Here is a 14,974-nt window from a genome sequence, read left to right as displayed (position 1 = left end):
GGAGAAGCCTTGGGTGATGAACTGACCAAAACCCCCATTCCCTGTCTCCCTGTGCTGCTGGGGTAGGAAGCAGAGCTGGAAGGAGGTGGCAGGAAGCTGTTTTTAAGGGGTTGTTTTATTTCTCGCTATCCTGCTCTGATTTTGTCAGTAATAAATTCACTTCATATCTCTAAGTTGAGCCTGATTTCCCATGACAGTATTTGGTAAGTGATGTCTCCCACTCCTTATCACAACCCTCAAACCTTAAAATTTCTTTTCTCTGTCCAGCTGCAGAGGAAAGTGATAGAGGCTTCGGTGGGTGCCTGGAAATTAGCCAGGTCAACCCACGACACACATTAAGTTAGCAGCATAGCATCAAAATACCATGAAAAGCAAACATATTTAATATTGCTAGGACAGTACTGTTCAGATGATTACTTTAAAACTGGTTTTACTTGTTACATGAACAATTACAATAATATATCACAATACCTATGACTGTATACTGAAAAGCAGTGTATTTAAGCCCTTTAGTCAGATACATTCTACAAGCACATTTTCTCTTCCAGTAGTAGGATCTGGAGAAAAAGTTCAGTTCTCTTGGGTTATGGCTATTACAACATGAAACACTATTGTTCAGAACAGTGAAAATATCAGATGTGGCATCAACTAACTTCTCTTATGTTGTCTCTATTAACAAAATTCTATTAGCTGGCATAAGAAAAATTTACAAGATCCACATAAAAAATTTAAGGCCCTTGAAAGTCATCACAAGACATAATGTGTACGTTGGGGCAGCGTAGAGTTAAATATGGAGATATTCAGTTGCTCACAATGCACTGCACCATTCCCAGCATCTACAGTTCTATATTACCAGCTCACAATGTTAATTCCATCAATCACTAGAGTCCTTCAGCAGCTACATGTACTATCTGAAACATTAGGCATGCAGGTTTGGAAAGTTATGAAGAGTATATGCAGTTTGGTTTTGGGATGCAATTATTTTAACATGAGGGGTTTTTTTTTCCTTTTTTATTTTTAAGTAGACTTTAACATGTTTTTCTATATTACTACTCATCTACAACATCATTGTAGTATCAGAACTATTTACCATGGGCTGTTTTCAGGGGCAAAGGTTTTTAAGGGGGTCAGATCCAAACATGTGGAAACCTATTTGCTCGTTTTGGAAACAAATGTTACAAGCTGCAGCATTTTTTTTCCGGCCGGGTAAGCAAGGCCTGACCCGGCATAGCAATGGTAGGACTTCAACATGTAACACTGACTTTGAGAAGCTGGGATAGCATTACAATGAACAAGAATTTGCCTAAGCAAACATTTGAGGATTTTTACGAAGCTTAAAAGAACAGCCGAGGCAAACTCAACTATAATTCAAAATTAAATGGCTGCTGATCTCAGGATGGATAATGAATGCTGCAGCCCTGTATTACAGCCTCTGCTTTGGAAGAACTGGTAGGCTTTTTCCATTGTGCAAAAGGGTAGGTATTAGTTAGTAGCTACATGCTGCAAACCTGCTCTTCCCTGCACTTTCCTGTTCCTGTCAGCCGTGATGTTTGCTAACAATCTTACAAGGCAGTAGTCATATGAACTGCAAACAAAATAGATCAGGGAAAAAAAACCTCACCGTTTTTACAGCTCTGTGGCTTCTCTGTGCTTCTGGTACTGGCCTCAAAATTTAGCTACTAGTGTAATAAAATGCATGTCCTCAGGCTGGAGCAGCCTCATGTTGAGGTGAAACTTCTCGTGTTTTAGTTCTCTACCACACTTAACGTAGAGAAGTTGTTACTCATGTTGAGGTGAAGCTTCTGTTTTAGTTTAGGGCCATTGCTCCTAGTCCTATCGCTGGGTACCACTGAATAAAATCCGGCAGCACGCTCTTAAAATACCACCTGCCTGAAGAACCTCCTAATATTCCCGCGTCGAGGGCCGTGACAACGTCTCCTGCCCACTCCTCACAGCCCCGGGACCCGTGCATGTAGCTGTACGACTACGAGTGCCCTCCCGCGCGGGCACCGGTGCTAGTCGGGGCGTCTCCCCTGGCGGCCCCGCCAGCGCCATAACGGCCGCGCCGTCCCGACCCCGCCCGCCCCACCATCCCCGCGGAGGCGGCGGCAGCTCACGGGGGTTCCCTCCCAGCCCGTCATTTCGCTCCCAGGTCTGTCCGCCGCCGAGCAGCGACCTCGCCCCGCCCCACGCAAGGGAAGCCACGACCCGCCGCCAGGCGACCCCTTTAAGCCGCCTGGCGCGCCAACTCCGCGGCGCTGCCACGGGATTGGCCCGCGCAGCCCGCCCACAGCCACAGCGCGCCAAATCTGCCTGGGCGCGCCACCCTTGCCTCCCCCCGCCCCCGCCGCGGCGGGACCAATCAGCCCCCCGTCCGGGGCCGTGCGCCCAGCTTCTGCCCAATAGAACGGCAGCAGCCGCACGGCCGCGCCCTGGGGCCCCGCCCCCAGAGGCGCGGCCGCCGTTTTCCCGCCCAGCGGTTGGCCGGCGGGAACAGACTCCCCGTGACACTCGCGCCGGGCCGGGTGATTGGCTGCGCTCGGGCGCGAAACGTAACGCGGGAAAACCTGGGGCTCGGCCCGGGCTGCGAGCGCGGAGGTACCGCAGCGGCGGCGGCGGCTCCTCCTCGGGCATCGCCGGGACCGGGGCTTCCAGCGGGGCCGGCTTCGCTTCGGAAAGGTGCGGGGACGCTGTGACTGCTTCGCTCCGGCCGCTGCCATGGCCGGGGGCCGCCGCTAACTTGGCGGATCCGCTCGGGGGTGGCCGCGGAGGCGGAGGGGTGCGGAGGGCAAACCAGCCAGAACACGGGGAGCCGCCGTCCTCAGTGATGAGCGGCTGAGGCGGGCCCGGGCGACGACAGGTGGCGACGGCCGCGGGACCTCCGTGCAGCTGCACGGCCCATCCCGGGACACGGGCGCGGACAGCGGGGCCGTGCCGCCGCGGAGCGCCGTCTTTTCCCTCTCTCTACGCGTTCCTTTCGCCGCTGCCCGCGAAGGTTCGGCGATGGCGGAGCGGCTCCCGCCGGGCCCCCCCCCAGTGATTTTTTGCCAGGATTCCCCGAAGCGCGTCCTGGTCTCCGTTATTAAAACCACCCCGATCAAACCCTCCTCGGGGGGGAGCGGGGGCGAGGAGCCGATGCCCGTCCCGCCCGTCCCCACCAGCCCCGGCTTCAGCGACTTCATGGTCTACCCCTGGCGCTGGGGCGAGAACGCACACAACGTGACCCTCAGCCCCGGCGGCGGCGACAGCACCGCCGGCCCGTCAGCCATCCCGCCGCCCCGCGGGGGAGCGGGCAGAGCCCCCGGCGGGGACGAGGCGAAGGCGGGAAGCCCGGGGAGCGGCGCCCGGCACCGGCACCTGAAGGTGAGTGCGAGCGAGCGGGGGCGGGCGGGCCGCGCGCTCGTTCACAGGGTGACTCCGCGGCGCGCGCCCCTCCCGCGCTTCCGCCCGGACATTTAAAGTGAAGTCACTTCCGGCAACGGCGCGCGCGCCGCGGGGAAGCACAGGGGCCGGAGGAGCTGCTCGTCCTCCCTCCTTTCCGAAGTAAAAAATAAACATTAAAAAAAGCACCCTTGCCGTCGGGAAAAAACCCTTTCTCCTCTCTCTCCTCGCATCTGGAGTGCTCTGTCCCGTTCTGGGTTCCTCAGTACGAGAAAGACATGGAGCTCCTGGAGAGGGTCCAGTGTAGGACAGCAAAGATGATTCAGGGTCTGGAGCATTTCTCTTAAAGAGGAAAGGCTGAGCCTGTTCAGCCTCGAGAAGAAACGACTGAGAGAGGACTTATTAATGGATATGATAATCTAAAAAAGGTGCCAAGAAGATGGAGCCAGGATCTGCTTGCTTGTGACAAGCTATAGAAAAAAAAGGCAATAGGCAGAAACTGATATACAGAAAGCTTACCTCAAAATGAGGAGGAATTTCTTTATCATGTTGGTGACTGAGCACTCGTGCAGGTTGCCCAGAGAGGTTTTGGAATCTCCCTCACTGGAGATACTCAAGAACTACCTGGACACAATCCTGTGCCATGCGTTCTTGAATGACTGTGTTTGAGCAGGGAGGTTGCAGCAGATGACTAACTGCGGTCCTTTCCATCCTGACCCATTCTGTGATCCTGTTGTCAGTTTCTCCCCATGCTCCTGAGCACATGGTGGGGTCTCTCATCTCCCCTCCTGCACCAGCCACAGCGCAGCCTTTAGGAGTAAGTTAGGAGTGGACTGGGCACAGTCTGGTGTGGCTCTGTGCTGTCACTGCACCATCCTTGGTCATGCCGTCACTCCAGGGGATGGCTGTGCCTGTTGGCCAAACTGCAGGAAGAGGAAGTGCCTGAGTTTAGTTGCCTCATTATTTATACCCAGGATGGAATAAGACGTGGCCGTCCAAGAGCAGACACCGTCCGAGACCTGATCAGTGAAGGAGAGCACTCTTCCAGCAGGATACGCTGCAATATTTGCAACAGGGTCTTTCCACGAGAGAAGTCACTGCAAGCCCATAAACGAACTCACACTGGTGAGTAAAAGGAAGGTGTGAATAGCTGAGGAGAGCCACTTAGGAAGCACGAGCAAAGGATTAAAACCCCCCAAACAAAGAAACCCCAGAGAACTTGAACTGTTATGATTTTGTTGTAACTGCTAAGTTAATCATACTTTGCTCCCAGTGCTTGTTTATCAAAGTCTCTGTAACCATGGTTGTGGTGGGGAAGTGTAGCAGCAATTTGCGCTGTAATAGTATAGGCAAATAGTATAAACATGTTATCTGTCGATGTCACAGACTCACTTTGTAAGAGAGAGAGTTAGTCTTGGGTTTGGTGCTCTGTACTTGAGCGTGGTAGCACTTTGTATCCTGATTGCCTCTTCTTTGTGATTGGTTTCCTCCTTGCTGATGTATTTTTCACATCACAATTGAAGTTTTGCAGTAAGAGGTTACAGTAACCTAAAAAGTAGCTGTCAACTTCACGATTGTAACATCCTAGGAACTGTGCTTAAATATTGAGAGAAGAGCTCACATGCTTAAAATCACCACCCAGCTGTTTTTTCCCACCACCTAAAATTCATTTTCTAGGGTGGAGGAGATCATGCTAATTTACTGAACTGTGTTTAGAAGGTAATTTGCAGTTAAGTTAAAATGTATGATGAACTTACTCAATACTCAGCTGAGCTTGAACTGAAGATGCCGTTTGGGGTTTTTTTTTAAACCAAGCACATACATTTTATTTCTTCAACAGAACTCTATGTTTGCCATAAATATGAACAAATGTAGCTCACAATACAGACACAACCACCAGCACTCCTCCCAAACAACCAAAATCCCATGAAAGCTTTGGCTCTCACCATCTCCTTCTGACTCAAGTTACTATGACTAATCTAGATAATGATATTAAATAACAGCATTCCTCATGTTTTTTGTCAAAAGATGTTATTTCACTTGGTCCTACAATGTGTTGAACTTGTAAGAACCACTTAACTGAGTAGAGCTTACCCTGTCATTCCTCTGAATTCGTGAGCCAGACTCACCCTCATTTTGTTGCCTTCCTGAGGGTGGGGGCATGGCAAGCCTTTGTGTAGTTCGTGCAGTCAGAGCCAATTGAGGAAAGAGATACCTGCTACCTTTGTTCTTCTGGTTGCAGTTTGCAAGGAGAAATCTGTCTTGATGATTGTCCTAAGAAAAATCTGGAATAAGTTTCTCATGCAGCCTCCATCATTACAACTTTTCTTACACATGAGCTATTTCTCCTAAGGAGATATTTCTACAACCTTGTAGTAATGTTGACCTCAGATATTTTAGCCTAGTTCAGGGTATGATAAGGATAAACTGTTCCTGGTTATAACCTCAATTACATTACTTGTCCATTTACTTTATATATTTCTTGCTGTACATAAGCACAGTTTCACAAAACTTGTGTAGTGCTATCTAAGAGTCTTAAATCAGAACATATGACAAGGAAAAGTACAATTTCTTTTTCCTCTTTGTATATTGTCCAGTATATTGACAAGTATATTGTCCAGTAGCATAGAGCATGCACTTCAAAGTGCACCAGGATTTTTAAAGTAGATCTAAGTTTCTACATCGAAAGGAGAGGGTAAAAGGAGCGTTTGCTTGTGCAAGTCTCAAGCCAGGGACCACCACTGGTTACTATGACACTTCTTGTCATCTTTCATAAATCTCTTGTGTTACTGCTTTTAAGGTGAAAGGCCTTATTTATGTGACTACCCAGATTGTGGGAAAGCCTTTGTGCAGAGTGGGCAGCTCAAAACTCACCAGCGTCTCCACACAGGAGAGAAGCCTTTTGTCTGCTCAGAGAATGGTGAGTCATCAGAGAAGAATTTGCAGCTTTCTGGGGTCAGACTAATATTGGAAATGTATGCGTGCTTACATGGCAAACGCTTTGGAGTTTAATTTTGGTGGAACTTTTAAGGAAGAGTCATGCAGAATCTTGGTAATTCTGCAAGTATGTATCTAAGGATTGCATACATTCTCTGCCAGTGGATACTAATGTATAAAATAATGGGTCATTTTAGGACCCTTGAAACTAGAGCCTTCCATATTCAACCAAACCTATTTTTGAGAATGGGGAAGGGTGGATTCACTTTCATTTCCATCCCACATATGTTACACTTCCTTTGGTTGGCTGCTTTCTGTAACAAGCTCTTAATTGTCATTCTGTGTTTGGTTTTTTTTAAGGCTGTTTAAGCAGATTCACACATGCAAACCGTCATTGTCCCAAACATCCATATGCCCGACTGAAGAGGGAAGAGCTCACGGACAGGCTGAGTAAGAAGCAGACGGCTGACAATAAGGCTGTGGCTGAGTGGCTAGCAAAGTAAGTTCCCTCATGGTGTCATCTTTCTCAAAATACTTAAAAGAGTAGTCTGACACATCATTTATTCGTTGGGACAGTAAAACCCCAAGAAACCAAAACTAGATGTTCTTCCAGTACGCATCAGCGCACCCTTGCCTCACGTGGAAGAATTATGAACTCCTGGTCAAGACAAAGTCCCTCATGAAACTTCTTTCTACCAGTTTTGTTTTGTTGTGTGTTTGCTCTCTGCTTAAATACTTCTTGTTGCTTTATCAACACCTACTAATAGTTTATTAGCTAGTGCTACAGTTTTGATGAATTTGCTTTTGTGTGAGGGGCTCTGTATGCCTAGGGAGAAATGCCTGCTGAGAACACCATGGAGACAAGAAATTTGTCACAGATGTTCACTTGGGCACTTTACACTTAAAATACTGAATAAAGAAGGTTTCTGACAGCTTAAATACTACCATATAAGGGCTGAAAGGTAAAGCCAAGTGCAGTGCTTGGCTGGATGCAAGCTAGTACTTGGGAGGTTTCTGCCCATTTTGTATTGTTGGTGTGCGAGTCAAATGTATGTATTTTACAAGTATTCCTCACATTTGATGTTATAGGTACTGGGAGACTAGAGAGCAGCGTGCTCCTGCTTTGAAGACCAAAGCAATCCAGAAAACAGATCAGGAACAGCAGGACCCAATGGAGTATCTTCAGTCTGATGAAGAGGATGATGAAGAGAAAAACAGCGCTCATTCAGCTGCCCGGCACCGCCGCCTCCAGGAGCAGCGTGAGCGCATGCACGGCGCGCTGGCGCTCATCGAGCTGGCAAACTTAGCTGTGGCACCCCTGCGACAGTAGATAGGAGGAGCTGTTTCTGCCCATAAGAAAATGTACTTTCTGGTGTAACTTAACCAGTTAGATCCCAAGCATAAGCTAAGCACCTTACTTGCTTATAATAGGCTGCTATTCTGTAGAGTTTATGAAGAATGTTGTTGCCCCATAACATGGGGTGAGAGAATTGCACTTTTGACAAGGTAGAAGACAGATGTAAAATTTCTAAGTATTTTGTAAATATGGGACTGCATAAGGCAGGGTGGACAAATTTGTGTGTCATGGGAAGCTAGATTTTGCAAGGTTAACTCATTTATCTGAAGCAGATTTCACAGAAAACACTTTCTGAAGGAAGTGTTAATGATCAGCAGGATGGTACATGTGGCCAAAGAAGGCTGACAAAAAAGTATTTATCTGACTGTCTCTAGCAAAGTGATGGGTCTGGGGATATTGTTAAACAGCAATGAAACCATGTTTTTCTAATGTCAGTGTATCTTTACCTAGCATCTCCAAGGCGAAGGGCAAAGGTTAGTCATCTCAACTTGCACAGGGAAAGAAAATGCTTCATGCAGGGAATATCTTCACTGTGACTGCCCAAGGTATGAGGCTTGACTTCGTTGCTTCATATTTTTTTGATTTGATTTCATCAGAATCTCTTCGTAGCACTTGTCATTCCTAACATGTGTAGTTGGGAAGTTTTGCACATTTTTTTATCTGAAAATGATTAGTCTTGCAAAGTCTAGAAAAAAGTAAACAATTGGTAATATTTTTTCAGGTGTTTTTGGGCCCTGTAGTGATTTGGCACTTGATTTTGTTAATAAAGGGGTTATTTACAGGGTGGTATGAATTTGTAGTAAACTATTCTAGGTCTTCTATTAGCAAACACTACATTTTAAAGTACTGCTTTTATAATGATTAGCAAATAGAAGCCTTCATACTTACTGTGCATAAAGCCACCTTACCGCTTTACTCCAGCATAACATGTCAATTTTTTGTTCACTAACCATAGCACAGCTATAAAGTAAACACTGCAGAAAAGTATTCACTATACAATTAGAAAATAGGTTTCCAAAGGTAGTTACAAGTGTGTTAACAGTGTGATTTCATGTATTTCCCAAATAAATTAAGTTGCAGAATGCTGCCTAGTACTCAGATGCTGATATAAAATGTTTAACAGGGTATCTTGTCACTTTGTGAATGTTGTATACTTTCAGTAGCATTGTCTCGTGGAGATCTTTTACCGTATTTTGCTTTGAAGGCAGCCAGAGATTCCTAATATGCTAACAAAACTTTGTTTTCAGATTGAACTTTTTGTGTGTGGTTTTGTTGTTGGTTGTTGTTGTTGTTAAGCTACTGCTTAAGGGGATATTAATAATGTGTATTTACTGACCTGCTTGCTTTAACTTCTTCCTCTTGTTGGAAGTCAGGAAATTCAGATGAGAAAGGAAGCCTCCTTCCCTCTCACTTGAACTGAAAAGGAAGAAAACATTTTATCAATTGCTTGATACAGGCTGACCACATGCATACAGCTGTTCCAGAAGAGTAGACTGGTTTTACATCAGAAACTGCAGCTGTTGAAGTATGTTCTCTGATAACCTGTTGTGGTTGAAAATCTCATTAACCCAGTTTGTTTAAATCCTGTGTTGATGCACTTAACTAAAAAATAATTGAGTAATTTAAACAAAAAAGTCTCTTTCATTGAATGTAAATTTTGCACCAGTGATACGGTTTAACTAAAGCTTCAGCTTCGGGTAAAAAAAAAGAAACACTAGTCATACAAAGCTTCTTTGCCTATGTAAAACTGGTAATTCATTCATGTATTTAGGTTTTGGGTTTCTAAAAAATATTACATGCTTCTGACTGTTCATCTGGCTTCATGTGAATAGTCTGATCCCAAAATGAGCCCTGGAAATACATCTGTTGTAATTCTGAATCGTAACTCAGATTTGCTCCTGAGTAGCATTTCACAGGGCAGAGGACTGTAATTACCAGCCACTTACTGACTGGAATCTTACTTCATCAGGATTGGTTGTGGGGTTTTTTTGTTGTTGGGTTTGAGGGGTTTTAGGACTTTTTTTCAGTCAGCCATAATATTTCCTCAGGTGTTTGAAGTATGACAAGTACACTGGATTTTGTACTTTGCCATAGACAAAATTCAGACAGCTGAAGCAGTTTTCGATCATGACAAGTTTTGGGTAAAAGACCAAGTAAAAATAGTAAAGACAGGATATGGAAGACTGCTTTTTGTTTCATTAAGTGATTACACACAAGAAATTGTTCAGTGCTTTGAAAGATTTAAGTTGTAGTTTGGCATGAGTTAAAAGCAGAAGAGTTGATGTGCTGTCATTCTAATAGATGCTTTGAATAAAAACTTGATTTAATTTTCAGGTGTAATGTGTGTCGTTTGGTAATTATTAATTACCCAGCCTCTTCCTCGTTTCTGACAGCCCGACTTGTTGCAGAGAAGGTTTGAAAGTGTTTGTTTTCCCTGTCCCTTGAAATTTGACACAAGTTAAGCCACCCGAGGCAAATTCCCTAGGGCGTTTGTAAGAGTTTGAGAAACTTGTGAGAGTCCGTCCCTCCGTGCGCAGCCCGGAGCTCTGGGGGTGCTAAGGGCTGGCTGCAGCCCTGCTCCTGCCGTCTGCGCCGCTGTGCCACCGGCCCGGGTGAACACCACGGCGGGGTGGTTACCGCGGGCAGGGGCCGGGCTGCCGCTCGGGGGCCGCTGGCGGGCCCGGGTCTCCGGAGGCCCCGCGCGGTGCCGGCCCCGCCGAGCCCCGCAGGCCGCGCTGCCGCGGCGCCCCGGCCCTGGCGGCGGCAGCGCCCCCCGCAGCAGAGGCGCGGTCCCGCTCCAGACCCGCCCGCCGGGCCGCCGCGCCCGGGACCCGGTGCCGCCGCTCGGGGACGGGCCGGGGAAAAGGAGGAGGAGGAGCGGCGGCCGCGGTGCCGGCCGCGGCGCGGGCCTGCTTGCCGCCGCCATGAGCGCCGCGCAGGCCGCGGGGGAGGAGGCGGACGCCGCCGCGACCCCGGCACTTCCCAGGGTGCTCTCGGCGCTCTTCTACGGGACGTGCTCCTTCCTCACCGTGCTGGTCAACAAGGCGCTCCTCAGCGCCTACAGGTGAGCGCCGGGGCAGAGCGGGCGGCCCTCCCACCGGCGGGTGCTGGTACAGCCGGTGCCGGGCGATGCCAGGCTGTCCCTGCCCGGCGGAGAAGCCCTCCCGCTCCGGTTCGCCTTCTTCCCGTTGGCGTCACCCACGGGCGTCCGTGCAGCTCGGATCCCGGGCAGCCAGGTGGTGGAGCCGGGCTGGTTTCTTCAGTTCCAGACCCCACTTGTGCCCAAGATGTACCTGTTCTGCAGCATCGCCCGACGGCAGGCACGGTTCCGATAGCGCCCGTCTTTTCCTCGGGGTCTTTTCGCTATTCCCAGGGCATCCCACCAACTCACACACCCGTGAGGGAAACAGTGTGTCCCCTAACTGTCCCTGCCGAACAGTATCTTCCTTCCAGCATCTTTGTTTTCTGGGGTAGCCAGAAACGAAAAGCAAACCTCATAAAATGGCTTAATGATAATAACACTGAAGGACTCCGTCCTTGACTTGATGGTGCTAATTCCGACATGGGAATCATGGTGATAATTACCATTTTATGCTGTTGTGTAAAGCAACAGGATTAACCGCAGTTAAATTAAACTGCAGTAAAATTTAAATACATCTTACACTTTGCATTTTACTCTTAGTCTTGCAGCTGTGGGGAATAGAGGAACTTGAGCATTCATCCCCAAGTCATACTTTTCCCATCTCGATTTGTACTTGTTGGACTTCAGTCATCCTTGTGGGTCCCTTCTGACTCAGTATAGTCTATGATTCTATGATTGTCCTGTGGTTTCCATTTTTCTCACCATTAATATGTTTTACTTAAAATCTTTGCTCTGTTTTTGCTGTGATTTGGCTCATCTTGAGTCAAAATAAGTAAAAGAAAAAACAAAATGAAGAGAAAGTTTAAAAACCAAACTTGTCGTCATTTTCTAACATTCAGTGCTATTTGAACAGTGCTATATAGCACATATAGCAGCTGTATTTAATATCTCATAAACTGTACCTGGTGCAAGTTGAGAATTTTTTTATAGTGGTTTTTATCCTACAAACTGCAGCTCCCTGCAAGTCCCTGGCATACATCTAGCACACCTGTGTGAGATAATCAAGTGCAGTATGTCCATCAGTAAGCCTAAGATTTGTATTAAGACCTTACAGCATTGCTGGAAATATTTAAGCCTCTGCAAATCACAGATGTCTGGAGAAATATGTGTAGTACAGATAGCAAACTTTCCGTCTTCATAAAGACTAGCTGTAAATACTAAACAAAAGGCGGTTTAGGCATCATATGATTATAGATTGAGGGCCTGTTGTTTCTTATGTTTTTCCTGTCCTTGATACTTCTGTTTCCCTGAATCTCTTTTGCTATCGGTTGCTCCTAACTCTGTGTTAGGTCTGTAATGCTCTTATGGCCTTCCTGTTGTGATTCAATATGTTTGTTTCTTTTGTTGATGCTTTGTTCCCAGCCCAGTTGTGTTAATTTGAGATGTACATTTCCCACCACACCAAGTAGGAGTACAACAGTTTCTGCAAACCTCATGGAGTTCAACAAGACCAAGTATGAGGTCCTGCACCTGGATGGAGGCAATCCCAGGCACAAATACAGTCTGCACAGAGAACGGGTTGAAATCTCCCTGGGGAGAAGAACTTGGGGGTGTTTGTGGACAAAAAGCTGAATATGAAGCAGCACTCTGTGTGCTTGCAGCTCAGAAATCAAACCACCTGGGCTGCATCAGAAGAGGTGTGGATGTGGAGGCGATTCTGTGCCCCTGGTCTGATGAGACTCCACCTGTAATAATGCATCCAGATCTCAGGCTCCCCAACACAAGGAAGACACAGACCTGTTGGAACTAGTCCAGAGGAGGCCACTAATCACAGTAGCAGTGATTACAGGATGACAGCACCTCTCCTGTGAAGACAGGCTGGGAGAGACAGGGTTTTCAGCCTGGAGAAGATTCCAGGAAGATCTTATTGTGGTTTTTCAGTACCTAAAGGGAAGAGCTTGAGAAGTTTCAGAAGGCCTAGGAGAAAGGGAAATGGCCTTAAGCTGAAAGGGGGCAGGTCTAGATTGATATTAGGAAGAAATTCTTTACTGTGAGAGTGATGAGGCACTGGAGTAAGTTGTCCAGACAGGTTGTGGACTCCTCATCCCTAGAGGTGCTCAAGACCAGTCTGCATGGGGTTTTGAACAACCTGAAGTAGTGGAAGGTGTCCCTGCCCATGGCAGAGGGTTTGGAACTAGATGACCTTTAAGATTCCTTCCAGCCTAAACCATTCAATGATTCTAGCCATACTTTCAGCAAATGCCAACCAAAGGGTTATAGTAGGAACAAAGCTGATTTAGTAGAAAAAAGATGTTTCTACAATATTTACCTAAGAACTTGATTTTGACAAAAACATATTGCTGGTATGTTTGGACTGTAGAGATAAGCTTCCATGTTAGGGCAAGTGCAAGAGGTTTAAGTTGCTATCCGATCTCAGGATTCAAATATGTATGTGAAGCTACTCAGGAAACGACACATTAAGAGTTCTCTAAGTGTGTTGCCTTCACTTATGAGTATCCCCCAAACAACTAGCAGTTCAGAACTGATCAGCTGTGCCTTGGCTGTAGTATTGGGCTGCAGAAATAAAATATTACTGCTACAGTAAATATAGTCCTGAGCTCTTCTGAAACACAGGCCAGTCATCCTCATGTTTAATTGTTGACTTTGGTATTAAACTTAGACTTTTTTATTTTTGTAATTATTTCTTTTCATTCTCAGTACTAAATACCTGTTCATGCTTTTCAGCTTCCCATCACCAATGTTTCTTGGAATTGGACAGGTATGTTCACAAGTAAAGCATACTAAAAGTATTAATTATTTTGTAAGTTAAACTAGTGGTAATAGAGGTAGATTTTAGGAGGCAAATTCACAGTTCTAGTGAACTGCTTGTCTTCTGGATTAGATACACTATAAGGAGCTGTAATTGGTTTCATTGAAGACAGGCAACTTTGAGCTTGAGTCAAAATTATTGCCTGGAGAGCGTAATGTAAAAGACAGGAATGCCATTTATTTCTCCTTGTAAAGTTCAGTAATTAAGGAATCTGGCCTTCAAAACTGTCCAGCTTTTTTCTAGCAAGTACGTACATTCTGTGAGGGTCCTTGAGCCTTTGGGGACTACGTGCAAACGTATTTCCCTGTTTGTAACCAAACCATGTATTTCCTCATAAATTTCTCCCCACTTCCCAGGAGTTTTGCAGTAGGACCAGTGCAAAATTTTGATTTTTTTTCTTGCTTTATTTGCCCATGGGTTGTTGCAGTATTGCAGCAGAAATGTTTTTTATTATTTTTGTTGTTAGGAGGCATTGTAATAAAACCAAAGTTCAAATGCTTGTGGACCAGGTCTATAAAGAAGAATGTGTCACAGCAGAAGGATCATTAGTGAATATTGACCCTTGAAGCAAGTGTTGCTTAGGCGAATACATTTTATAGAGAATTTGCTTTCTGCCAAGGATGCACAGCAGGGGGTAGTGAGGAAGAATTGAAAAGCAAGTACCTCAAGTCTGATATCTCTGCTGTTAGGTGCTAGAGAGAGTTAAACAGCTTGTGAAGACTTTGTGATGTGGTAGAGAGGGAGAGTTTTACACATCCAGACTGCTCAGGGAACCACAGATGCTTCAGTGAAAAGCTAGAAAATGTGGCAATAATTCATGTCTTGATGCAGATTTTTTCTGTGCAGAATCTAAGATGTAATGACATTTCCATTTTTTTTGCTGATTGATCCTTCCAAGATTTTCCTGAACACTGCATCACAGTGCATACGATATGGTATAATGCTTTAGTCTGCAGAACATGACTCCACCACATCCTCTAGATAGTCAATGACTGTATTTTTGTGTTAGGAAAATTTCACCCTTTGTTTTGACTCCCTGGGGACAGCATTAGCACTTTCAGTGTATGATTGCACAGATATTTTTCTTCATTCTGTCTGCATACTTTCTTTCTCATTTTGTCAACAGACTGATCAATGCCCAACTTCCATCTTACATTACCAAAAAAAAGTTTTAGGAATGGTTCTGCAGACTAAACAATTCTCTGAGTAAAAATTTCTTGGTTTATCTGGGATTGTGTCTTGTTTTATTTTCTCAGCTCGTTCTCAATGCATTGTTTCACAGGGTGCCACTAGTTTTCTTCAGGATAGTAAAGTATATGTGTGTATTTTTCTTTTAAATGAATAGCTGGCAAAATTGATAAGAGCAAAATTATTTCAATTTGTTAGC

At 46.0% G+C, this 14,974-nt stretch overlaps 2 protein-coding genes and 1 long non-coding RNA gene across 7 annotated transcripts in view; 2 read left to right on the top strand and 1 right to left on the bottom strand.

The window, feature by feature from the left end:
- The first annotated feature begins 2,494 nt into the window (after positions 1-2,494).
- On the top strand, positions 2,495-7,648 carry ZNF367 (zinc finger protein 367). Its single transcript, XM_063422615.1, has 5 exons — positions 2,495-3,363; positions 4,356-4,506; positions 6,182-6,301; positions 6,679-6,817; positions 7,408-7,648. Exons 1-5 carry the CDS (start codon positions 3,004-3,006, stop codon positions 7,646-7,648), a joined length of 1,011 nt encoding a protein of 336 aa, XP_063278685.1. The 5' UTR covers positions 2,495-3,003.
- LOC134564036 (uncharacterized) lies at positions 4,568-11,216 on the bottom strand. Of its 3 annotated transcripts, none has more exons than XR_010083456.1 (3): positions 10,704-11,216; positions 8,122-9,091; positions 4,568-5,655 (listed from the first exon to the last, which is right to left on the bottom strand). It is a non-coding gene; the product is annotated as an uncharacterized LOC134564036 (long non-coding RNA). The 3 variants fall into 3 exon arrangements; XR_010083457.1 differs by lacking the exon at positions 4,568-5,655 and adding an exon at positions 7,514-7,636; XR_010083458.1 differs by lacking the exon at positions 4,568-5,655 and having other exon boundaries at positions 8,223-8,360; positions 9,012-9,091; positions 10,704-11,185.
- SLC35D2 (solute carrier family 35 member D2) overlaps positions 10,269-14,974 on the top strand; it is a 23,628-nt gene continuing 18,922 nt past the window's right edge. Inside the window, exons 1-2 of one of the 3 annotated variants that reach the window (XM_063422617.1) lie at positions 10,269-10,739; positions 13,503-13,536. In XM_063422617.1, coding sequence (XP_063278687.1) covers positions 10,600-10,739; positions 13,503-13,536 — 174 coding nt within the window. In that variant the 5' untranslated portion in view covers positions 10,269-10,599. The remainder of the gene's footprint in view (positions 10,740-13,502; positions 13,537-14,974) is intronic. The other 2 variants (XM_063422616.1, XM_063422618.1) reach the window with 2 other exon arrangements.

Source organism: Prinia subflava, chromosome Z (assembly GCF_021018805.1).
Source record: "Prinia subflava isolate CZ2003 ecotype Zambia chromosome Z, Cam_Psub_1.2, whole genome shotgun sequence".
Lineage (NCBI taxonomy): Eukaryota > Metazoa > Chordata > Aves > Passeriformes > Cisticolidae > Prinia > Prinia subflava.
The sequence above is the reverse complement of the archived record's forward strand: the minus strand, read 5'-3'. Positions and strand labels throughout refer to the sequence as shown.